Below are 26,167 nucleotides of genomic sequence, written 5' to 3'. Positions count from 1 at the left end.
ATCCTCTTAGGTACTTTGGCTTAGCGACCATTTTAACAAGTCAGATCCTTTAATGGGTGTAGTCTGTTCAGCTGTAAGATGGGAGGGCAGTGGTGAAGCATGGTTAATATTCCTCACACGACTACCTCCTGACTCCTTCAACTGCAACATATTGGATTTATATGCAGCACTGCTTTTAATAACACCTGACAACCAGAGACAACCACTTGATGAAGGAGCAGCGCTCGAAAAGCTAGTGCCTCCAAATAAACCTGTTGGTTTATAACCCGGTGTTGTATGATATTTAACTTTGCTTTTAATATAGTTAAACATCCTAATCTGCTTCTCAAGAGTGTTACTAACAAAATTTGGTACAAACCTAGATGAGGAGATGTCGGGACATATCAGGGGCTTTAGTTCTAAGGAAAAAACAAAACCTGAGAGGTTTTGCAAGGGATTTCCAAAGCTTAAAACACAAGTAACTGTAGCTACATCAGTGATAGAGCAATAAAAATTGGTAGTGCCCAAAAGGCTAATTTTGGAGGGTTGTAAACATTTTGGGAGTTTGCTGAGCTCGGGAGACATTGAGGAATTTAAAAAATAGGTTGAGAATTAAGATATGGTTTAACAGCAAGCTAGGGTGGGTCAGCAAGTACTGGAGGTGATAGATAATGGGAGAATGCAAGTTCTAAGTGGGTGCGATCTGAGCCCTGTAAATATACAGATAAACTTACAATTCAGGACTTGTTTCAAAATTTTAATACTTACAGGGATGGTCGTACTCTTGTAGCAGGAGGAAAATCAAACTTTCTTCACCTCTGGTGCTTGAATGCCAGGCAACTTCAGCGGATCATTCAGATGCCTCCTAAAGTGCGAACTATTCGACATCTGGAATTTCTGCCTGACAGTTTTGATGGTGGATCAAGCCAAGTGAGTATGAGGAGCAGTTGATTGTTTGCATCAATGGCCAAAATGGAATACTGGATGGAGGATATCACATCAACTTTGTGCACTATTGAAAGTACTAAGTCCCTTTTTAACCATCAGAATATGATGCAGCGAGGAGCCAAGGTTAGAGGTTGATTGCAAGTACCTTAAGACTGAGTGATGATGAAAACCAGAAAAGAGATAATATAGGTCCCGTATTTGCTATCAGTGATTGTGAATGGGTAGAAAACCCAGCTCATTTAAATAGTCAGCAGAGAGAGGAAAAAAGGCAAATCTGGATCACTAATGTACTTCAGTCTAGACTGTAATGGTAGGGCAGGGGGGTCACAAGTTCTAATCAATGCAAGCCAATTTGGAAATAGTCTATGCAGAGGTGACCATTGGCAAAATATTGTTACAGGTAGGACAATGGAGGTAGAAACCCTGTTATTAACTTTGATGTGGTTAGGTTGGCACTGCTCAGGATCACTGTAGATTCTGGGTTTTAAACTTCAGTGATTTGAATAAGTTGAGCAATGAAGTTTTGATCATTTAATGCACACATAATGTGGTTTTTTAAATAGCATCGCAGATCCATTGATATATTATTGCTGTTTGATTATTTTTTCTTGTTGCAAATAATGAATTTTACCAATGTTGCAGGTCATTGGAGTCTTGAGTCAGGATGGCATCATGAGATTTATCAATATCCAGACCTGTAAACTGCTTTTTGACATTGGAAGCCTTGATAATGGAATTAACACCGTGGCAATCAGTTCAAATGGACATTACATTGTAGCAGTCCTGGAGGATGGCAGCATTAACATTTATAGTGTTAAGGCTTTGTCACGGGAATTAAACAAGGTATTCAGCAGTTTATTGATGCAATGTTAATGAACTAAATATAAAAGTAAAATGACATTGTGAATTCCAGTAACAATTTAATGTTTTGTTTACATGCCAGCATAAAAATACTGTAAGATTGGCAGTGTGATTTATTGTTACTGAGATTTAATAAAATGTTGAACTGTGTTTTCTCTCTGACTTTCACAAATGCTACTGCAGTTTAGTGTCATAGTTATAGAGTCATTGTTTAATACAGAGAATCTTCATACATATGACTTTAGTTACATGAAGTATTTTGAAATGTTCTATGGATTTGCTTTATGTACACAATTTATTTTTAACCTTGTCAAAATCTTACTCTGCAAGGTTATATTTGAAGTTGAAATTGATTATTGTCTCAGTTTGAATAATGTCCGTGGCTCTTTAAAATACAATGCTGGATCACTTTATTATTAAAAATGTGTGTTGTTCAGGGTACTCTATCCACTTCTTAGCATTTATTGCACCTCCCTTGCCTGTTCTGCAGGTACAGTACATTTAAAGAATGATAATCTTTAATAACTAGACTTTTATCAAGTCTGATCATGCAATTCTCTCTCTCATTTAATACAGTTCTAAGCACCACCTTGCTTCGAATACAGCGACTGTGATGGAGTCAACACTTCTTTCAGATTGTGATATTGATTAACATCTGTGTCACTTCAGGGAGAAAACATTAACAGTGAAGGAAGCTTTACTGTCTCACATCAATTTTCTTTGTTTCTTCCAGCCTCCTCCTCCACTGGTTAAAGTAGTGGCAGATAGTGAGAAGACCAAGGATTCTCAAAACCAGAATCATGTTTCTGGTTTGAAACTAAGAGTGACATCTGGAAAAGTTGGAAGACCTTTGAGAGGAAAATCAACTGGAAAGAAAATCCAAACCAGGGTGTTAAAACCATCTGACAAAATTACAGATGACAAAGAGGTTGGAAAGCAGAGTCATGGGAGTTTTGAAACAAGTCCATTCTTTTTTACAAAAGATTGTTTTTAAAGCACTGCACCCTGATCGTTGATTTTGGACAAATTAATCCATAACTAAAGTAAATTGTTTTAAAGTCTAGAGTGTTGACATTTCTAGGAAAGGTTTACTGTTCTAAAGGTGAAGAATTTAATTTTATTTATTGTCATTTTTACATCTTGACACTGACTCTTTTAAAAATATGACATCCTGATGCTGAGTATTCTGTGTTGCTGAGAATGGTTATTCTTCACAGAGATTCTGACAGTGAAAGTTACAAACTGTCTCTCCCAGTAATCATTTAAATGCATTTACAGGTGGCATCACTAGGTGGCAAATGTTCTCTGTTCATCTGGCTTGCCCAAGTCCAATGTACTGAAGCCAATCATTGCTTCTCATCTTTACAACAGAGATTAGGCATCTTCGTGTAAACCGAACAGCAACTGTGGCTCTGTGGGTTCCACTATGACTTTTGAATCTGATGGTTACATATTTAAGTCATACTCTAGGGACTTAAGCATGTAATCCAGGCCAATGCTTAATGCAGTAAGGGTCTGCTGCACTGTTGGAGGTGAAATCATTTGGAATAGATGTGAAATCTGGAATCCAGTTGCCCTCTCTGTTGGAGGGAAAAGATCTCACAGCATTATTTTGAAGAAGAGCTGGGATGTTCTTCCCAGTGTCCTAACCAATATTTATTCCTCAACCCAACGTCTGTATTACATTGCTCTTTGTGGAATCTTGCTGTGTGTGAATTGCCTGGTGTGTTTTCTACATGGCAGCAGGGACTATATTTAAGTACATCATTGGCTAGAACACACTTTAGGATGGCCTGCAGTAATGAACAATGCCAATGAACGACAACTGCTTTTTTCCCTTTCACCATGTAAGATGCTAAGATTGATTATTACTGGGGAGGCAGTGGCCGAGTGATATTATCACTGGACAATTAATCCAGAGACCCAGATAACGTTCTGAGGTCCTGGGTTTGAATCCCGCCACTGAAAATGGTGGAATTTGAATTCAATAAATATCTGGAATTAAGAATCTAATGATGATCATGAATCCATTGTTGATTGTCAGAAAAAAACATCTGGTTCACTAATGTCCTTCAGAGAAGGAAACTCCAAACCTTACCTGGTCTGGCCTCCATATGACTCCAGACCCACAGCAATGTAGTTAACTCTTAACTACCCTCTGGGCAATTAAGGATGGACAATAAATGCTGCTGACGCCCTCATCCTGTGAATGAATTAAAAACAAATTAGATATCATTTGTAAGTATACAATCAAAGCCCAGCTGAGGTCAGATAATTAGACACATAGTAGGGGTTTAATCCAGGACTTGTCTGGTTTAAGCAATTCATCGTCATGCATACATATGCCTGCTAAAACTTTCAGACATTCCATGTACAGTTGGTTCTGCTATAACATGTGTTTCTCCGATGCAAATTGGCTTTAACGCAATTGAAGAATTTAGATGTTATTTGTAGAATGCAAATTTTCATTACCTGTGTTGGTTATAACTTGATTCCGGTCCCATTAGTTTAAATAATGCGACTATTGCGGGATTTTCTTATAGTGCGAGATCACATGAGATGGAACTATTGTGTTTCATCAGAACTGACTGTTTTCTTATTCTGATTTTACAACAGCTAAAATGCATTAGCATTTTCCACCTCAATTTTTTAAAACCTTGACATTGCATCATGAATAGTTAACACCAAATGCTGAAATATTCTAACTTAGTGATGTAACATATTACCTAGTTTGAAGAAGAGAAATAGTTGGTGATTTATTGTTCTCTTCATAATATTTTAGAATGTACTTCCAGCTGGTCTAAATAAAAAACGGCTACAGGCCTTGCTGAAAGAATTTGGAGAATATCCAGAGAAGTACAGGTACGTCATTGAAACTTTTGAAAATACCTACAACTCTGAGTAACTAAATCGATTTTAAACATCTATCTAATAATTAGATTGTATTAAAGAGGAATCCAAACAGTTTGATGTAATGCTCTTGTTGTTAGTTACTTCTCTCGTAAGTCCTCAACCTTCACCCTTCAGGCACTTCCGTATTCAGTTTGTTCAGGGCTTGATGAAACATTGAATTGCTTTAAAATGATCGTGAATGGAATGAGTGCTTGCAGGTCATTTTGTTCAGAGGCAACGTGTAGCCATATCTAAATTGGTCCTTGAGCAATATCTGCACATGTACGCTTACCACTGGGAGTTGGGAGCCGGTTATCCAAAGTGAGAATGCTGCTTGATTATACACCTCCCTAATCCAGGCAACTCAAGCCAGTTGTCATCACTTCAGCATTGAAGTCAACCAAAATATAAATGTACTTTATATATTTGCAAATTCATATGCTGAATTTTATATCAATGTTTGCCCCTGAAAATACAGCTGTAACAATAATCCACTGATCCACTAATAAATCTAACCCAGAATTCAAGAGAAACATCTTTAATCAGATAAAGAGAATGACTAGGAACAGGCTTGTGAAGAGCATACACTTTGGCATGGACCATTTGGGGTAATTGGTCCGATGTGATGCTGTAAATTCTATCTTTTGTATAAAATAATAACTACTCCTTTTCCATCTTTGACTTTGGATTATAGGATGTTTATTTGGCGGTCTTTATTGCAATTGCCTGAGAACCATGCAGCTTTCAGTAGCCTCACTGATAAAGGGATACATGCTGCATACATGGGAATTCAAGAAAGATACCCTATTAAAAGTCAAAAACTTCTAAGAATTCTTCAAAGGTGTGTTTCAAACTTTAACTAGTTACTAAGATACTTGGGTAAGGTTTTGATGTGACTATGTACTTGACTTGCTGACCTGAGCATTTCCTAGCAGCATGCTTTTTCATATCCATGGTTTGGTTATGTAGCTGTTATCAGACTTAAGTTAGCTGTTTTGAATTTGGAGTTAAAAATTGCAGCCTTGACAATTCTGGGAAAGTTTGGTATCAAGGATTTGGTATAATAACCAAGCACTAAATGTGTCCTCAGAGTGAACTAACAATTTGTACAAGACCATTCACGACTCCTCAGATTCTGAAGCAGTCTGTGTCCATATGCAGAATCTGGACAATATCCAGGCTTGGACTGATGTTGTAAGTAACATTCCTACCACGTAAGTCCCAGGCAATGACAATCTCCAACAAGTTACAATCTAACCATTTTCCCCTGAGATTCAAACACTTTCCTTTGCATCACACTAGTATCACTGGTTGAATCACCAGTCCTTAAGACAGATTTCAAATTGAGTCTGTATAATGAAGCAATCAATGCAAGAATATAAACCATTTGATATTTCCCTCAAAAAATGTTCCTGTCACAGACAGTCCTGTTGATGGTAACATTGCCATTTCTCATTTGCAAGCTTGAATGTGGGATTGGTCACAATATAGGAGAAAGTGAGGACTGCTGATACTGAAGATCAGAGTCGAGAGTGTGGTGCTGGGAAAGGACAGTTGGTCAGGCAGCATCCGAGGACCAGGAGAATAGACGATTCCTGATGAAGGGCTTATGCCCGTAACATCGATTCTCCTGCTCCTCATTTGTGACACTCTAAAAACAGAGATGGAATGAACAGAAAATAAAGTGAAATCTTATTTTAGTAATGTATTGTGTCCCTTATTTTTTCAGGGTTCTGTCAGCCATGGCTCACTGGTCAGCCATCTTCGCTGAGGTCTCATACCTTCCACTACTAGCATTTCCGTTTGTCAAACTTTTTCAAAACAACCAGTTAATTGGATTTGAAGTTGTTGCTACCATTATAAGTAAGAAAGAGTTGAACAGAGTCTTGATTTGTGAAAAATAAGTGTTTTACTGTTGAGGATAAATGGCTTAATTTTTCAACTTTATTTATTTTCTAGCAAATTGGTGTCAACACTGGTTTGAGTACTTTCCAAATCCCCCAATAAATGTCCTCAGTATAATTGAGAATATTCTTGCTCATCATGATAAAGAACTTCTGCATCACTTGGTGAAATACAACATAACCACACAGGTAGCAAACTAATCTCCATTATCTTATATTACCAAATTTGTATTTGTTATCTTTGTGTTTTCAGTGTGACTCTTAATGTTAACCATACAGAAATTGATGGGTTGCAGGGCATTCCTAAATCACACACAGCATAATTGACCAAAGAATAAGGCTCCTTTACCAAATTCCATTAATCCCCAACCCCAGAAAATACCAATGTGATATTCCTATATCAGCTGTTCCTATGGCCTCAAGAATGGGGCAACAATTTACTGTTAAATGCAGAAGATTTTTTTTGCTGTGAGATTGCATTATCTATGTTGATTCCCTCCAAATTAATTTCACTATGTCCTTACATGGGAGGAAGCTTTTATTTTATAACTCTAGATTGAAACTCAGGTTACAAAGATGAAAACTTGTTGTTCTAATTCACAAAAAGACCCAGTAGTAAATTCAATGACCCAGCTTTCTGTTTATTGTCCCAGAAGTGTTCTTTTCATTTTAATCTCCAAGCTCGATGCATGTGGTGTAGCTTGTAATGCAGTATGCTAATTGTCACGGAGGGAGGTCCAGAAATTCTGAAATCTGCCTTGGTCCCAAAAGAACAAATTCGGGGTGTTTAATTCTGCCTTGCACTTATATCACAAATTTCAGAACTTTAGTATTTTAATTAATGCTAATGACGATTCATTTCTGATCTTTTATTTTACTATTCAATAATTTTGTTTCTGTCCACAGTTATATGCCTGGCCTCTAATGGAAACACTCTTCTCAGAAGTGCTAACGAGAGAGGAATGGCTTCAACTATTTGATAATGTGTTCTCCAATCACCCATCCTACCTCCTGGTGGCAGTAGCAGCCTATTTAATTTGTTCACGAACTCCTTTGCTCCAATGCAATATTAAAGAAGACCTTGAGGTAAAAAAGTTTAATTTTTATTATTATTAATTGTGGAGGATTACATATTTTATGGGGATAAATATGAGCCTCATTTGTGTTTTTTCTTTTTATAAAACAGAGAATTTAATGAAGAAAATTATTTTTCTTACAGTGTATGTCTTTATTTTGTTACCAAAATGTTACCCTTTAAGAGAAGACACCTATATTTTCTTCCTTTTTTTGTTTCATTCTCTCGTTCTATCTCTCTTTCTCATTTTCTCTCTATTTTTTTATCCCTCATAGTCTTCTTCCTTCCCATTGTCTCTTCTCTTGCTTTCCTGTTGCATGTTTAAGCCCTGCTGGTGATACCTTCCCTGGTTCAGTGGTAGTATTCACCCTTGTAACTCATTTCATTTCTCACTTTTGGAGACATGGTTTAGATATCACACTGACGAGTATTGTATTGTAAGGTTAGCAGTGCTTTGTGGTCTTGACCAGGTATTTCTTTCCTTTGCACATGTATACCTTCTGTCCGTCTGAAGCAGAGCAAGCTATTATGTGTTGAGCTGTGCTACTTAACAGCACATGCCAACCTTGCTTTTGCTTGTTTCAATCTGCGCAACTTGGCTTTTCTGATCGTTTATGACAATATTGAGTTTTGTTGCTTGACCTAACTTCCTGTTTCAATTTAACATTCATGCAGTCCTTGGTAGGCATATCTGAATCGGTGCTTTCAGTCTCAAAAAAAAGTCTTTGGGAGTAATTTTATCTAACCCACTCAACAAAATTAGTATTTCTATTTCAACAGTATGTCCATTTGAACTCTGTCCTATTTTTATGCTTCTGTCAGTACAGAAGAAACTAGGGCATGTTGTGGAAGGTGTGTCTAAATCGAACCTGAAATCTCCCATTTCCTATCTGCTGTTAAATCAAAACATTTCCCTTCAACTCTATGTTCACAGCTAGAAACAGAGCAAAGATTCACGAACTCTCAGTATACGCAAATTGTTTGTTGAATGCTAAAAATGCTGATGAATTATGATTATTTACAATTGTGATAGAACAACATTTCACACGCATCTGGATGATCTTGCATTAGGTTTATTTAAACTTGTGTGAATGCACTGTACTTTAAAATCCTAACTATCTTTTGCTGCATCCTTTCTGTGGGGAGAAATAGTCTTCAAAAATTCATGAAATGTGACTATCACTAACTAGGTAGCTTTGTCCCAGACCTCATGGGGCGGCATGGTGGCTCAGTGGTTAGCACTGCTGCCTCACAGCGCTAGCGACCCAGGTTCGAATCCAGCCTCGGGCAACTGTCTGTGTGGAGTTTGCACATTTCCCCCTGCGTGGGTTTCCTCCAGGTGCTCCGGTTTCCTTGGACAGTCCAAGGATGTGCAGGTTAGATGAATTGGCATGCTACATTGTCCATAGTGTTCAGGGATGTGTAGGTTAGGTGCATTAGTTAGGGGTAAGTGTAGGGGAATGGATCTGGGTGGGTTACTCTTCGGAAGGTTGGTGTGGACTTGTTGGCCCGAAGGGCCTGTTTCTACATTATAGGCATTTGAAAAAAGTCTAAATTCACTGTCAATATAATTCTTGCCCAAATACCAAGTAGCAATGCTCAAATTTTTCTCTCATTATCTGGGGAGACACCTGTCTTGCAGCACACAGGATCAGAAACTTAAAGGGAGAAATGATCTGTCCAAGATCTTAATAGCCCAAGAGTCCAAGTTCTGGATTAGTGGTGCTGGAAGAGCACAGCAGTTCAGGCAGCATCCAACGAGCAGCGAAATCGACGTTTCGGGCAAAAGCCTTTAATCAGGAATAAAGGCAGTGAGCCTGAAGCATGGAGAGATAAGCTAGAGGAGGGTGGGGGTGGGGAGAGAGTAGCATAGAGTACAATGGGTGAGTGGGGGAGGAGATGAAGGTGATAGGTCAAGGAGGAGAGGGTGGAGTGGATAGGTGGAAAAGAAGATAGGCAGGTAGGACAAGTCAAGGAGACAGTAACTGAGCTGGAAGTTTGAAACTAGGATGAGGTGGGGGAAGGGGAAATGAGGAAGCTGTTGAAGTCCACATTGATGCCCTGGGGTTGAAGTGTTCCAAGGCGGAAGATGAGGCGTTCTTCCTCCAGGCGTCTGGTGGTGAGGGAGCGGCAGTGAAGGAGGCCCAGGACCTCCATGTCCTCGGCAGAGTGGGAGGGGGAGTTGAAATGTTGGGCCACGGGGCGGTTTGGTTGATTGGTGCGGGTGTCTCGGAGATGTTCCCTAAAGCGCTCTGCTAGGAGGTGCCCAGTCTCCCCAATGTAGAGGAGACCACATCGGGAGCAACGGATACAATAAATGATATTGGTGGATGTGCAGGTGAAACTTTGATGGATGTGGAAGGCTCCTTTAGGGCCTTGGATAGAGGTGAGGGAGGAGGTGTGGGCACAGGTTTTACAGTTCCTGCGGTGGCAGGGGAAAGTGCCAGAATGGGAGGGTGGGTCGTAGGGGAGTGTGGACCTGACCAGGTAGTCACGGAGGGAACGGTCTTTGCAGAAGGTGGAAAGGGGTGGGGAGGGAAATATATCCTTGGTGGTGGGGTCTTTTTGGAGGTGGCGGAAATGTCGGTGGATGATTTGGTTGATGCGAAGGTTTGTAGGGTGGAAGGTGAGCACCAGGGGCGTTCTGTCCTTGTTACGGTTGGAGGGGTGGGGTCTGAGGGCGGAGGTGCGGGATGTGGACGAGATGCGTTGGAGGGCATCTTTAACCACGTGGGAAGGGAAATTGCGGTCTCTAAAGAAGGAGGCCATCTGGTGTATCCTGTGGTGGAACTGGTCCTCCTGGGAGCAGATACGGCAGAGGCGGAGAAATTGGGAATACGGGATGGCATTTTTGCAAGAGATAGGGTGGGAAGAGATGTAATCCAGGTAGCTATGGGAGTCGGTGGGTTTGTAAAACATGTCAGTGTCAAGTCGGTCGTCACTAATGGAGATGGAGAAGTCCAGGAAGGGGAGCGAGGTGTCGGAGATAGTCCAGGTAAATTTAAGGTCAGGGTGGAATGTGTTGGTGAAGTTGATGAATTGCTCAACCTCCTCGCGGGAGCACGAGGTGGCGCCAACGCAGTCATCAGTGTAGCGGAGGAAGAGGTGGGGAGTGGTGCCGGTGTAATTACGGAAGATCAACTATTCTACATAGCCAACAAAGAGACAGGCATAGCTGGGGCCCATACGTGTGCCCATGGCTACGCCTTTGGTCTGGAGGAAGTGGGAGGATTCAAAGGAGAAATTGTTAAGGGTGAGGACCAGTTCGGCCAAACGAATGAGAGTGTCAGTGGAAGGGTACTGTTGGGGTCGTCTGGAGAGGAAAGAACGGAGGGCTTGGAGGCCCTGGTCATGGTGAATGGGGGTGTAGAGGGATTGGATATCCATGGTGAAGATAAGGCGTTGGGGGCCAGGGAAATGGAAGTCTTGGAGGTGGTGGAGGGCGTGGGTGGTGTCTCGAACGTATGTGGTGAGTTCCTGGACTAGGGGGGATAGGACAGTGTCAAGGTAGGTAGAGATGAGTTCAGTGGGGCAGGAGCATGCTGAGACAATGGGTCGGCCAGGGTGGTCAGGCTTGTGGATCTTGGGAAGGAGGTAGAACCGGGCAGTGCGGGGTTCCCGGACTATGAGGTTGGAAGCTGTGGGTGGGAGATCTCCTGAGGTGATGAGGTTCTGTATGGTCTGGGAGATGATGGTTTGGTGATGGGGGGTGGGGTCATGGTCGAGGGAGCAGTAGGAAGAGGTGTCCTCGAGTTGGCGTTTGGCTTCAGCGGTGTAGAGGTCAGTGCGCCAGACTACCACTGCGCCCCCTTTATCCGCTGGCTTGATGGTGAGGTTGGGATTGGAGCAGAGGGATTGGAGGGCTGCGCGTTGTGAGGGTGAGAGGTTGGAATGGGGGAGGGGGGACGACAGGTTGAGGCGGTTAATGTCCCGGCGGCAGTTGGAAATGAAGAGGTCGAGGGCAGGTAATAGGCCAGCGCGGGGTGTCCAGGTGGATGCAGTGTGTTGGAGGTGGGCGAAGGGGTCCTCGGAAGGTGGGCGGGAGTCCTGATTGTGAAAGTAAGCTCGGAGGCAGAGGCAACGGAAGAATTGTTCGATGTCACGTCGTGTATTAAATTAAGTTGTCAAGTGTGACAGCTGCAGATGTGAAAATAATGAACAAAGCAAATCTTCAATTTATTTAGCACCTTTCAGAAAAACAGGATGTCTCATTGCACTTGTGAATTTGATGATGTAGTTTTTCTTTGAAGTGTAGTCACTGTTTTAATGTAAGAAACACAGCAACTAATGTGTGCATAGATAGTTCCCAGAAACAGCAATGTGATAACAAACAGATAATTTTTTTGTCATTTTGCTTGAGGGATAAATATTGACCAAGATAGTGAGAAAACTTCTCTGTTGTCATTCAGCTGCATTTATTGCACATCCCTAATGCCTTTGAATAGATGATGAAATGCTGCACTCCATGATGGTTAAGTACACCCACAGTGCTGTTACGAAGGAAGTCCCAGTATTTTAACCAAGTGATCGTGAAGAAATACTGATATACTTCAAAGTCAGGATGGCTTGGAGGGAAATATGAAAGTATTCCTGTAGTTCTTCTGTCCTTGTCCTTCTCGATGAGAGAAACTATTGATCTGGAAGGAGACGGATGACTTGAGATCTTAAGAGTATGTTAAGTAGTTCTGCAGCATTCCTTCATATTAAATATGAACATCAAAATAAAAGTAAGAGCAGGGAAGAAATTTCTCCACATCAGCCTAAATGGCTAACCCCTGCTCCTGCCCTCCAGTTATATACTCTCCAGCCCAGGGATCAGCCTCTCAACAACACCATTTCAAACCTTTTTGTAATTGAAAACAGACTACTTCTTATTAGTGTTCCACCCAAGCTGAGCAGCAACTTAATCCTGCATAAACCAAGAACAAAATGACTCTTTTTAAGTTGCTGTGCAAGAAAAAAGCCATGCACTTAAAGTGCTAAATACACCGCCCAAAATCTAGAAGGCTCATTGTCTCTGCGTCTTCTAAATTCCGGAGCGTTTTATACTTGATCTCTTCTCATAAAGTGGAGGTGCCAGTGTTGGAATGCAGTCCCCTCACCCAGAAATGAATCTAGTTTATCATTATGCACACACAATTCATATTTCATTTTAGCATTGCCAATGGAATCCAGAAATAGCAGCAGTTGACAATAAGTCCTGTGTAGGTACAAAACAGAACCAGCAATTATCTATTTGATACCAAGAGTGCATACCCAGAGCTATTCTGAGAGGGGAAATTGAAAGAGAAATCATAATGGGACATGAAACTGTTTCAACTTTGTTGAAGTCTGTAATCTGTATCAAAAGCAGAAAGGAAGCGATCTGTATCTCAATATTTATGATCCTAAAGCCCTGTCATGATTTTATAAAGTATTGCTTTTTCTTCTGCTGATGCACTACTAATTCTGTTTAAAATGATTGTATATATGTATGGAAGTGAGGAATGGAGAGAGAAATTGATGCAAGTGTTCTATATTATCTGGAAACTAAAACAATCTTTTATGTGATTTAGCATTTCTTCCATCACCGTAACAACCTGGACCTAAGTGCTGTAATCAAAGAAGCCTACCACCTCATGGATACCACACCCGAGGATATCCACCCTAAACGCCTGTTGGATGACTTTGTACCATTGACTAGAGGGCAATATCCGATATTTAACAAATATCCAAAGTTTGTTATTGATTATCAGACTAAAGAGCGAGAGAGGATCTGGCATGAGGAATTGGAATATTTAAAAGAAAGGTAAAAGAAAGTGAAGGTTAAGAGATGAGTTGTGTTTTCTTATCAATTCTTTTATGTAGCTTAACTACAGGTGCATATACAAATTCATACAGTTCCATTGCACATTTTTATCAGATTAATTTATTTTTGCTCTGTGGTCTGCTCAGGCAGTTGGCACATGGACTTCAAGCTGAAAGTGTGAAGAGGCAGGCTGAGAATGCAGCCTGGTACCGACAACAGCAGCTACTCCAGGAAGCTGAGGAGCAGAGGAGAAAGATTCTCCATGAAGAGGAACAGAAACTTGTAGAGCAGAGAGTGAGGTAATCTGCACCAGTCTGTTCAATTTAGAATAGCCCAAGCCCTTGCAAATACAGCCATGTTATATGATTTGAAGTGACTTTCTATATGTGGTGCACACTACAGATAATGCACTAACTTGTATTCTGAGATAGATATCATGGTGTTTATTCACAACTATGTCCATTAATGTGGCATTTTAGATTTATAGTCTGGGTTATATGCTTACTTGTCTTGCATTACATACATAGTTGACTGGCTGGCTGATTGGTTGCTGACTGTAAAGAGAATAAGTTGGAGAATGTTAATACTAGAGAGTCACATTTAATACTGGAGTCTCTAGCTATTTTAAAGGTGTTGCTCTCACATCTGGGCAATAATACTGTTATATAGAATAGTAAATGTAAGAAAACCTAACCCAAGTTTGCCTTCTGTTCAGTCCTACCACATATCTATCCAGGGTGTGTTTGAGAGCATAACATAATGTTTAGAATGTCTCCCACCTGTAACTATATTTTAATTAAGTTTGCACATTGTTGTTAGTAAGACACAATCACAAAGATTACTAGGTTCCTTACTGAAATGGCTGGCTGTAAGTGTGCTGCAATCAAACTTGTACAGGCTGATCTGATTTTTTTTTTAGTCTCTAGATAACTTCTCTTTGATGCTTCTTATGTTCATGTGATTTGAACATACCAAGAAAAAACATCAGCAGCAATTGAGCTGCTGTCATTCTTATGTGCAATGAAGATATATTTCTTAACATCCTTCTCCTCTTTCCATCTCTGAGGCAATGACTTATGCTGGCTTATGGTCTTACTGGTGCAGCAGCAACCTATTGTTGTCCAAATGGGCAATCTTTACTTGAGACCCTAGAATTTGAGTGTTTGAAACAATTTGACCGTGGTGTATTGACCATAACACTGACCTGAGCATTACTTATGGCAATGCACATAGGACCATTGGACAGATTTTGTAATTTATCTGGATTACTGCGCAGTATTTGCAAATTAGTTTTTCCCAAGTTATATTTTCCTTCAGAGTTCTTTGTTGTTTTTCTTTCCCAACATTGGTGTTGGTTACTTTTTTTTAATAGTTGCTGTTACTTTTCTGGGTTTCTTCTGGAGTCCCAGCTTTCGTTGAGGGGCTTCAAATCAGACGTTCATGGACATTAACCAAAGTCCAGACATATGAGCCCATGAAAAACATTTGCTGCCAAGTTGAGCAGCATTTGAAGAAACGCTTTTAAATTTCATGCAGTCGCATCAATTCAGTGATGAAATGTTCTTTCCTCAGATGTTGGTGCCTTATTTCATAGAACATAGAAGAATACAGCGCAGTACAAGCCCTTCAGCCCTCGATGTTGCGCCGATCAAAGCCCACCTAACCTACACTAACCCACTATCCTCCATATACCTATCCAATGCCTGCTTAAATACCCATAAAGAGGGAGAGTCCACTACTGCTACTGGCAGGGCATTCCATGAACTTACGACTCGCTGAGTGAAGAACCTACCCCTAACATCAGTCCTATATCTACCCCCCCTTAATTTAAAGCTATGCCCCCTTGTAATAGCTGACTCCATACGTGGAAAAAGGTTCTCACTGTCAACCCGATCTAACCCCCTAATCATCTTGTACACCTCTATCAAATCACCCCTAAACCTTCTTTTCTCCAATGAAAACAACCCCAAGTGCCTCAGCCTTTCCTCATAGGATTTTCCTACCATACCAGGCAACATCCTGGTAAACTTCCTCTGCACCCGTTCCAGTGCCTCCACATCCTTCCTATAGTATGGCGACCAAAACTGCACACAATATTCCAGATGCGGCCGCACCAGAGTCTTATACAACTGCAGCATAACCTCAGGACTCCGGAACTCAATTCCTCTACCAATAAAAGCCAGTACGCCATATGCCTTCTTCACTGCACTATTTACCTGGGTGGCAACTTTCAGAGATCTGTGTACATGGACACCAAGATCCCTCTGCTCTTCCACACTACCAAGTAGTCTACCATTAGCCCAGTAATCCATCTTTTTATTACTCTTACCAAAGTGAATCACTTCACACTTAGCTACATTGAACTCCATTTGCCACCTTTCTGCCCAGCTCTGCAGCTTCTCTATATCCCGCTGTAACCTGCCATATCCTTCCTCACTGTCTACAACTCCTCCGACTTTCATATCATAACATAGTTAAATTAATGAACTAAGCAAATCTGTGATAATTTGATTTCTTACATTCTGTTAAATGAACCTTTTTAAAAAATGTTAAAAGAAGGAACATCAGCCTTTCACAATTTAATAAGTTCCCAATATGTTTACAGCCAATTAAGTACCTTCGGGGTGTAATGTAGGAAATGTGTTAGCCAATGTATTCCACAGCAAAGCCTCACAACTGATAATAATAATCAAATAAAAATATCACTAGGAGTTAAATGTAGAATAGGATACCAGGGAGCACTCCCCTTCTTTGAATAGTCTTCATGTGGGGTTGCCAGTGTTGGACTGGGATAGATAAAAGTCAGAAGTCACACGACACCGAGTTATAATCCAACAGACTTATTTAAAAATTACAAGCTTTTGGATTTCGCCTGACAAGAGAGCAGTACTCCAAAAGCTTATAATTTTAAATAAACTGTTGGACTGTAATCTTGTGTCATGTAACTTCTTTCATAAATAGTAGAATAGGAGCTTTTATATGTACCTGAGAGGGTAGAAAGGTTTAACGTCTCATCTGAAAGGCAACACCTCTGCTAGTGCAGCACTCTTTCAGTATTGCACTGTCTATTATTTGAACTTAAGTTTCTAGAATTGTGTAAGAACCCACACTACTCCTGCTTGGAAATGGGAATGCTGCCCACTGATCTGGAGCTGTTAATTGAATCAGCAAAATGGACTCTTGATGTTACTAATATCTCTATTCATTTCAATAAGAATGAGGTTAAGCTCTTACATTTGTTCCTTGGTGAAACTAAATTGATGAATTAGTAATGAATGGCAAGTAACCTATGTGTACACTTTGAATGCAATTCTGAATATTAACCTATTGCAAAGTGCCGAAACCCCGCCAACATTTCTTCATTAAATATTACATTCCTTTCCATAAAGACTTGCTGCTGTGAAACGTGAACTGAAGATAAAAGAACTTCAAATCTTGGATGCAGCACAAAGGCGTTTCCTGAAACATCAGCAAGACCAACAGAAATCTGAATTAAGGAGACTTGATGATGAAATAGACAGGAAGGTCTGTGAGATTAAACATTACTTTATAAAATTCTTATCAGTTTCTTAACTTGTGTGAGAAATTTGACCTTCCGTATATTTTTCTGGTTTATCTGTAAAGTTTTGATTTCCAACATTACGCTATTCACTCCATTTTTGGACTCCTTTCCACACATTCCTGAAGAGGTTACTAGGTTTTGCCATTCTGTGACCAGCTATGAATAAGGTTATGAGCAACCCAAGAGCAGCTGTTGCTATTTTTTTGTTGCAGGTTCTCTGGACCTGATTACGTGTAAAGATTAGTTGACTTGGCTGATCAAAATTTGAACCCAATGGATCAACTTATCCTGATTTTACTACAAGATTCCAGCTACAAATACAGTTACAGATATTTACAGTTACAAATATGTTCAATTTTCATTCTTGTTTTCAAATTTATCTATGGCGTTAATCCTTACTATCTGTAACCTTCACCATTCCACAACCCTCCAAAATATGTATTCTTCTAATTCTGACTTACTGATCATCCCTGATTTTTATTGCAATAATATTGATGACACTGCCTACAGTTGCTAAGACCCTTAGCTCTTATAAACTTCATTGTCTGTCTACCTCACTTTCCTCCTTTAAAATGTTCCTTAAAATGTACCACCTTGCACAAGCTTTTGGTTGCTTGTTCTAATATACCCTTAGGTAGCTCATTTTAAAAAATATAACATTCCTGTGAAGTATTTTCAGATGCTTTATTACATGAAAAGTATTTTATGAATACAAGCAGTTGTCTTTATTTGTCATTTTCCCATCTAAATATAATATTAAACAGTGATTTTCCACAAACAGCAATGTTTTATTGCAATATCTCCTGTAAAATACATAACAAATTTTCTTCAGTCAAACATCTTCTATCATTTTCAACCCATACCAGTTATCAAGTCCACTTAAGGTTAAGATTTATTAACCTGCTTCCAGCAGTAAGTAACAGCAATCTGTATTCTACTCATGTTTTCCTCTTCTCACTATGGAGGACAATTGCCATGACATGACTGAGGTCAGAAACTCATCATATGGGGAATCTCAAGCTTGATCTTTTCCTCTCCTTCCCACCAAACTTAATGCTGCTTCAGTGCTGTGCTGATGATCAATTGCTTTATTGAAGTTAAAAAAAAGTCTCTTTCGATTTAAGGTCACTCTCCGAAGCAAGGAAACTGCTGCTTTGATTCAGGACGTTGAGGTCAGAAACATGGAACTAGAGATACAGAAAAAAATACTTGAGCAAGTATGCAGTATTCATATCTACTACAATCCATTCCTCCTAAAAATATGAACATATCAATTGTAAATATTCATCCTGTATGAGGGATTTTGCATAAAAAGGCTTTAAGTTAACCTAGTTGGCTCAAATTGCACCAATATATATTTAAAAATTTCCTCAACTCCGAACTTGGATAAGTTTAATTACAGACTTGTGAGATAATTCAGTCTTTGTACTGTAGACTTTGTTTGTCCTTGAGGCAACTCTCTTTAAAACAAAAATAAGGTCGAGCAATCATCGCTCAATTTTTCAAAATATTATTTATGTTCTGCATGTTATTATGGTGTCTATACATCCACAGGTCAGTTAGCTCTTTACAGATTATTTTTAAAATAATAACTATGCCACTGTCATGAAAATATAATTGCAGCAACTTGCCAAGGAGCAGGAGGCTGTGACGCGAGATGTGAAAGGACACTTGAACACGAATTGGATTAAGGCAGATGTTGAAGAACAGAAGTTTAAGAGGTTGCTGGAAATGGACCAATGTACTGATGTTCTGGATTGTAAGGTACAGTGTGTGCATTTGATGTTTTGATATTACTGTTCAGGCGGTCTCCCAATCCTATTAATCAACCTCACAGCACATGCTGTAAACTGGCGCACAGTTTTCAAGATCAAAAGTCGCACATGATGGAACCACATTATCTTTTGATAAGGTCTGCAATGGAGTCTGCACACAATAAATATCTGACATGACTGATGGGCAGAAATGTACTTTGTGGCAAATCACAATATTTACCTAAGATAATTGCCATTTAAATGCTATGTAATTACATAAATGAACACACAATAATCAGCTTAACTTGCAACTATAAAATCTTTCCAGAGCCAGCAATCTCACGGATTGTCAGAGCCTGTAAAACCCTGTCACTTTGTAGGGTTGACTTACCCTACCAAGGTCTCAAAAGGTGATTACAACCTTGCAGGTATAGCTGGGATTGCGGTCTACTCTGCTGGTAATCAGCCTCCACATCCTTCTTCTACTTTACCTACATGAGTAAATTAAACGATCAAAATGTAGTCAAAACTTTCTGTCAGAAATTGTGTTCTTTGATATTAGTCTTAAACTTTTTTTTAATGAGGAAATGTTGGGCAGGGATGAAAGATTTTTAACAATTCAGTTTATTATATCTACCAGATGAAGTACAACTAATGTAGATATGTGCGTTTTGTTTTGTCACTAATTTTAAGTTAAACAAAAATTATGACAAACACTATGTTCTACCTTAGTATTGCTACTGTAACAACTACAATTAATATGACCTTCATGTTTTCCTGTGAAATATTTCTTCACTAACTGTACTTCTAGTGAATGCTTTGAAGATCTTTTCTACTTTGTACTGGTACTTAGTTTAAGAAATCGTAGAGAATGTAAACTCTTCCTTACAATGGTAAATGTGTTCCATTTCTGACTAGAATGATGAAGAGTCAGCTGAAAGTGATCAACTGTCAACCAATCTGGGCTGGCGAGCACAGATGCTGGAGAAGCAAAGAGTCTACAATTTGGATCAGGAAAAATGCCAAGCAGAGTTAGCAGGGCTTGCAAATGAAAATAGAGAAAGGGAGATCAAATTGTTGCAAGCGATGAAGGAAGTTGAAGGCAAAAAGGTGAATAATGTGAAACATTTTTGTGAAATGGGCTTTCTGTTCAGTAATGCTTTAATATACGTGTCATTCAACTCCACCCCTTCATTTTAACTGATAATGAGAAAGGCCTTCCATCAAAGGAATCACAGACCTAATTATCTGATGGCTTCGAACATTTCAGAATGTTAGATCATGTGAGGAAGAACTTACACTATCTGATTAAGTTCATGCTAGGTATTTATATTGTAGATTGGGCTGATGTATTTTTCCAGTGATCCTTTATGGATATTTGCTTTTTTGTCTAATTTCCAACTATTGTATATTTTGTGATATGGATGTGTAAAGATCACAACATTACAATGAGCTAAGTGATGAATATATGCCAATTCTGATACTAGTAACTGGTCCCCAGCACAAATTAGTAAACACTCCTGGGTTAGTGTGTGCAAATGTAGGCCTCAGTTATTGGATATTTAAACTTTTTGTGCAACAATAACAGCAGAGTAATATCCAGTTTCAGAATTTGTTAACTGCATGCCACTTTATAGAATCATTCAATTTGCATGACAGAAGAAAGCCATCCAACCCTCATACCTATGCCATTTCTAAAAGCTGTCAAATTAGGCTTACTCTTCTGTTTGTTCCCACAGCCCTACACCTGTCCCCCCTTCAAATATCAGTCCAATTCCTTTAGAAAGTTGTTTTTCATTCTACTTCCAGAGCAATACCCTTTCAGGAAGTGAATCCAAATCATCACAATTTCATAGTCTTGATGCAGAGTACTGGCCATAATCTCCGGCTGAGATTAAACCAGTGATTTATAACTTGCTTGTACATGTACTTTCAAAATCTGTATTTACTGGAGAGATATCAGAACCACAAATTGAGTGGCCTAGTTGTGCAGTTAGTTTTATGAATGTTGCCTAAAAGCATTAGTAAGTCATGTTTTCCCAGAGTTAAAATGATCAACTTCTCTCTAACAAATGGGGTGTGCACTGACTATGAGATCCTTGATTGGGGTTATTAAACTGATCCAATCTGGAAGATTGGGGATTTAGAATCTCCTCAGTCCAAGCAATTGACTATGAGCTGGCTGGCTGCAGCCTGGGCACAAGTAAATAAAGGGTGACATGTGATGGGAGACCAGGCTTTATTACAGTTTTTAAATTGCTTTTGAAGTATTCCTTAAAGCAATCATTAACTGCACATGCCATTCTTATTTTCAAAGAGTAAAGTTTAACCCTGAAATTGGCTATTGTTAGCTAACCGATACATCACTAACATAGCATTGTTGACCTTTAAGTGATTATCATGAGAATAATCCAATACCTTAAGCACATTGGGACATTCTGAGCATGAAAAGGCACTGGTATATGGAAATAAATGGGCACAAAATTAGCCAGGTATGGAATAGTTCAGCACTTTAAGCAGATTCAGTTTCCATAATAAGCCAAGAGTTAGTTGCTTTGAATTGTAGAGAAATCGCAGGGAAACATTTGTCAATCATTTATGGGAGTGGGGTGTTTGGTTAGGGAGGGAATTTCAATTTAATTTCTGTATGACTCTAAGGCCTGTTTCATTTCATTCCCTTCTCTTCATTTTTTTGTGCAGTGGGATGAGGTTGTCAAAAGACACGCTCAACTAAAACTATGTCAAGAGAAAGCAGCTGCTGATGCTCCTATACCCTCACTGTTATCAGATGAAACGAGCCAAGCAATGGAACCTGATAGAGATCAGTGCAAATATTTATCTGGTAAACATCCAAACCCTTTTTCAATGGGATGTCAGTCAGCAAAAGGCTGGAAATGCATGGATGGCTCCTTGGCTTCACCAAGGATGCTTAATGTTCAGATGTGAGTCTGCAGCATGCCTGATGTAAAGCCCTTTCTTACAGGACTGAAAAGAATAACAGGCGAGTGTCAGAAATTCAGATAGGCTATTTTCACAAAAGAGTCAGTAAACACTTAAAAAATCGAGAAAGATTATAAGGTATAAGGCACTATGCAAAGCTACCTCAAACTGATTCACTATTTGGGTGTTGATTACTCAGATCTTTGAAGAAACATTACACATTGGATTGACAGTCATTACTTCTAAAATGCAAATGTGATCAGCTGATTGTGAACCCTGTGTACTTCCTGAATCCAAAAGAAAATCAGGAAGGTTTTTGTTTTTGTTTTTGTCGCATAATTAAGCTAAAGAAATTCAATTGGAAAATGAGTCTTTTGAGAAAACAATTGCCAATGTTAAAGTAATATGCTGTTGTGTATTTTACCTTCATTTAATAAGTTTGTGTGTTCTGCTGGACTCTTCCATGCCAGAACAACTATGTAAAGGAAGAGAGGTTCCCTGAGTTTGAATCATAACACACTGAAGGAGGCCACGCAGTTCATCATACCTGTTCTCTGGAATTCTAATGAACTGCTTATTCACACCCGAAGAGGCCAATATAGATCTGACTATGCCTCGAATCAGGTGTGTCTTGTGGTCAGGGACAAGACGTGGAAGAATAGAGTGGTTAAATAATTTACAGAAACTAATGAGAAACAAAAAGGGGCTTTCTTATTCTGAATGATTCTATTTAAAGGTCATTGGCTTGAAAAGGTAACTCTGCTTCCTCCATAGATGCTGCCAGATCTAATTTTTTTTCAGTTTTTTGTGTTCATATTATGGATTTCCAGAATCCACATAACTTTTGCTTTATTGTGTTTTTCAACACTTTACATTGTAATTACTGGGTAACATTCTTGCTTCTCATGAATACCAGCCTCTATGCAATTATTTCAGCTGTTACTGTTTTCAGTTGATTCTGAAGTATTCCATAAGAAAGTACTGGAATAACACTTCTAAACTGAACTCTGGTCCAACACTATTTGAGTTTGCTATTTTTTTCCCTTCCCTAGAGAGACTTTCTGACATAAGAACTGGATGTCCAACAAAGCAAAAAAGGGATCTGTTCCAAGGCAGTGGAGAACAAATTCCTGGCAGTGTTTGTTTAAACGACATGTCCTTGAACTCCTCTGTTCAATGTGAGTTGGTAAATTAGTCATTTTTTCAAATCACTGAGTCATTGAATAATACAACACAGGAGGAGGCCACATGGTCCATTTGAGTCATTTGAAGACAATCTGCTCAGTCCTATTCCTATGCTCTTTCCCTATGTTCTTGTAAGTTTTATTCTTCAAGTATTTATTCAGTTCCCTTTTTGACTAAGTTTGTTTCTACTTAATCCTAACCATTTGTTGTGCAAAATGTTTCTCCTCAGGTTACCAGTAGATATTTTTTGTCAATTACCTTAAATCTGTGCCCTCTGGTTATTGACCCGTCAGCCATCAGAAATGGTCTCTTTTTATTTACACCATCTAAACACTGTGATTTAAATATTTTTATCACATCTCCACTCTGTCTTTTCTGTTCCAAGGAGAACAATCCCAGCTTTTCCAATGTGTTCACATAATCGTGATCCCATATTTCCAAAACAATTCTCATAAATCTTCACAGCCTTCCTAAAATGTGAAATCCAGAATCTGACATACTACCTAAACTAGATCCAAACTAACATTTCATGTAGATTTAGAATGACCACCTTGCTTTTCGTTGTCTCGGTCCATGTTTACTAAGCCAAAATTCTCAAATACTTTGAAGGTGACAGGCATACAGGCAAAGATATGTGCATACGTATAGCGTGATCTCTCTTCTCTTTAGTTCCTCATTGTTCTCTCCACAATTTACATCATACTACTTTTTTCTCTTGACTTTCATTTGCCACATGTCCAATTATTTCACCAGCTTGTTTGTCCTTTTGAAGTCTGTCACTATCTTCTTCATTGTTTGCTTACACTTTGTGTCATTTGCAAATTTGAAAATTGTACCCTAGACTGCCAAGTTATTAATATTAAAATCAATAGTGGTCCTAGTACTGAACCTTAAAGAACGTCACTGAAAAAGCCCTAGGTCCACAACTCCATTTTCTCTTCCTTAGCTTTCTATCTGTGCTGCCTCTGGCCATTTTATTCCATGGAGTTCAATGTTGCAAATGTGCTTTTTCAGGGCTGATTGTTGCCCTGATTATTATTATTTTAAAAATATTGTCCACCTGTGATGAACTGGCCTGTAATTGCCATGTATATTCTTCCCATTTTTGAGCAAGACATATTATTTTTTGTAATTAAGTTTTAATCTATTTCTTTTCCAAATCTTACTCATTCAAGTTGCATCTAGTTTAAAATTCCACCATATGCATGCTTCCTAAAGACAAATGTATCAGGAAACATTATTTAACCAGAAGTGATCCTGTCACTTCAAATTATTGCACAATGCTCATTCCTATTGCTCCTTCAACTTGAAATGAGCATCATTGTGCAGTGTGGATCTTATTGAATAGACATTCATGCCTCAAGTCACCGTGTGAAAGGTTAGACCTATAAGTATGATTCTTTTGGACAGAATGCTTGGCATGTTCTGACTTGTGAGTATGCTGCAGTAGTTCAGCTTATCAAAACTCTTGATGCCCATATCCTAACTCTCACCAAGTCCCATTCAAACATCATCACCTCTGTTAACTGACCTACACAAGTTCCCAGTCAAGCAAAACCTGGATTTTGAAATTCTCATTCTTGGGGTTGAATTTAAGGCCACTAGCTAACATGAGGCAGATGCCTCTCTCTTTTAATATGTTTCACCAGACAGTTTCCATTTTGACTGCAAGCAGAATCCTTAAGAAATAAAAGATTTGTCCTTCTTTTCCTGAAAATGCTTTATTTTCTCAAATGAGACCTCTTTCATACGTTATTGTTTATTTTTCAGCCCTGAATTTGCTGCACTTAACTATATTTCATAATATCTGTGTCACATCCTAGCACAAAGACTTGCATTTATACAATGTCCACCTGAAGACAATCCAAAATACTTTATGGCCAAAGTGTTTTCTGGTGTCTTCATTGTTTCTACAATACAGTAAAGGAATGTACTTTCTTTCTATGTCTAATTTGTGCAGTTCAACTTTATGCTTTGCAATTTGAAGATAATGACTCAAAGGCTAGTAGTCTTGAATAGAACAGGAGAATGGCCTTTGTTTGTTTCCTTCCCCTCCATGGCCAAGCAAAATGCAAAATAATGAAACACTGCAGATACAAGCACTTAGGTACATTTTAATAATTTTTCAAAGGTATTTCTGTAAAGAAAATCATGATATTTTGGAATATTGACCCTTCTGTAATATTTTATTATTTAGTGTCTTTAGACAGAGGAAGAACTGACCTGGAAAACAAGGAGCGTGAATTAATGACTGGAATACGCGAGCTAAGACAAAAGCTTGCAACAAGGGCTCGTCAGCAATATTCAGCAAACTCTCTGACAGATGGAACAGCATATAATCATTGTTAAATAACCTTTCAGTTAAATCCAAATTATATATTAGTACCTAACTTTTAGCGATATTTTATATTGATTACTCTTTTGATCAGAATACTATGGAATCAAGGTTTAATATTGTAGTTATGTACAGAATGATTAAGATGTGCATATCGAGATATTGTGCTTTCTTAAAAAATGTTGTTATTGTACAGAGTTGGCAATAAAACAGCAGGTAATTTTTGACATGATTAAAGTTTGCTATTTTTACAAGAAGTTGTTTCTCAGGTCCATACAATTAGAGCTTTAATCTTTATTCCCTTTGTCCCACTGGTGCATTACAGTGAGATAAGATTGGCAGTTAATGGATCAGCATGGATGATGTATTGCTTGGGAAAGTGAGAATTAGAAGAGTAGATTAGGCTCAGACCCAGGTACATTATTTGTTAGCTGAGGTGTGGCTCTAAAGTTGGAATCCTCCTGTCTAAAGAGATGTCAAATCAAGCAAACAATACTCCATTTTTGGATTTGCCCCTTATGCAAGAAAGCTATGACTTGTTCCAGCAGTACTGGGCAGCACGAACCACTCACCCACAATATGTCAGCATTTGTAATTGACTTTTAAATTGGAACTTCCACTTAAGTTCAAAATTGCTTGTTATCCAATAGACTAGATTGATGCCAGCATTTGATGCACTGTAATCAAATTATCTTTTAATCATATTATAAAAAGTGAGAATGTAACTGCTTTGACATAAAGCGACTGCTGTTCACAACCTCAAAACACTCTCACCACTTGTTCCATTTTCTCCACCCACTCTTTAACTGAAAACCTCATTCATCTACTTGCATCACTGGGGAAGTTAGCACACAATGTCCATTAATGACAGATTGCATCCACCTCTTCAAGGGTTTGTGAGGTCAGGCATACAGAAGACATTTCTAGCTGTGGGGAAGTCCAAA

At 38.9% G+C, this 26,167-nt stretch overlaps 1 protein-coding gene across 3 annotated transcripts in view; it reads left to right on the top strand.

Moving 5' to 3' along the window:
- Positions 1 to 25,450, top strand: part of tbc1d31 (TBC1 domain family, member 31) — a 42,698-nt gene extending 17,248 nt beyond the window's left edge. For all 3 annotated transcript variants that reach the window (XM_072570904.1, XM_072570905.1, XM_072570906.1), the window contains 17 exons: positions 750 to 909; positions 1,570 to 1,770; positions 2,522 to 2,716; positions 4,571 to 4,650; positions 5,375 to 5,521; positions 6,410 to 6,543; positions 6,640 to 6,773; positions 7,491 to 7,670; positions 13,215 to 13,447; positions 13,594 to 13,746; positions 16,837 to 16,972; positions 18,134 to 18,226; positions 18,633 to 18,773; positions 19,682 to 19,873; positions 21,464 to 21,605; positions 22,756 to 22,881; positions 25,086 to 25,450. In XM_072570904.1, the coding sequence (XP_072427005.1) occupies positions 750 to 909; positions 1,570 to 1,770; positions 2,522 to 2,716; positions 4,571 to 4,650; positions 5,375 to 5,521; positions 6,410 to 6,543; positions 6,640 to 6,773; positions 7,491 to 7,670; positions 13,215 to 13,447; positions 13,594 to 13,746; positions 16,837 to 16,972; positions 18,134 to 18,226; positions 18,633 to 18,773; positions 19,682 to 19,873; positions 21,464 to 21,605; positions 22,756 to 22,881; positions 25,086 to 25,237 (2,599 nt within the window). In that variant the 3' untranslated portion in view covers positions 25,238 to 25,450. The remainder of the gene's footprint in view (positions 1 to 749; positions 910 to 1,569; positions 1,771 to 2,521; positions 2,717 to 4,570; positions 4,651 to 5,374; positions 5,522 to 6,409; positions 6,544 to 6,639; positions 6,774 to 7,490; positions 7,671 to 13,214; positions 13,448 to 13,593; positions 13,747 to 16,836; positions 16,973 to 18,133; positions 18,227 to 18,632; positions 18,774 to 19,681; positions 19,874 to 21,463; positions 21,606 to 22,755; positions 22,882 to 25,085) is intronic.
- The last annotated feature ends 717 nt before the right edge of the window (positions 25,451 to 26,167 follow it).

The sequence above is a fragment of the Chiloscyllium punctatum genome, chromosome 5 (assembly GCF_047496795.1).
Source record: "Chiloscyllium punctatum isolate Juve2018m chromosome 5, sChiPun1.3, whole genome shotgun sequence".
NCBI lineage: Eukaryota > Metazoa > Chordata > Chondrichthyes > Orectolobiformes > Hemiscylliidae > Chiloscyllium > Chiloscyllium punctatum.
This window is presented reverse-complemented; position numbering and strand designations above follow the sequence as displayed.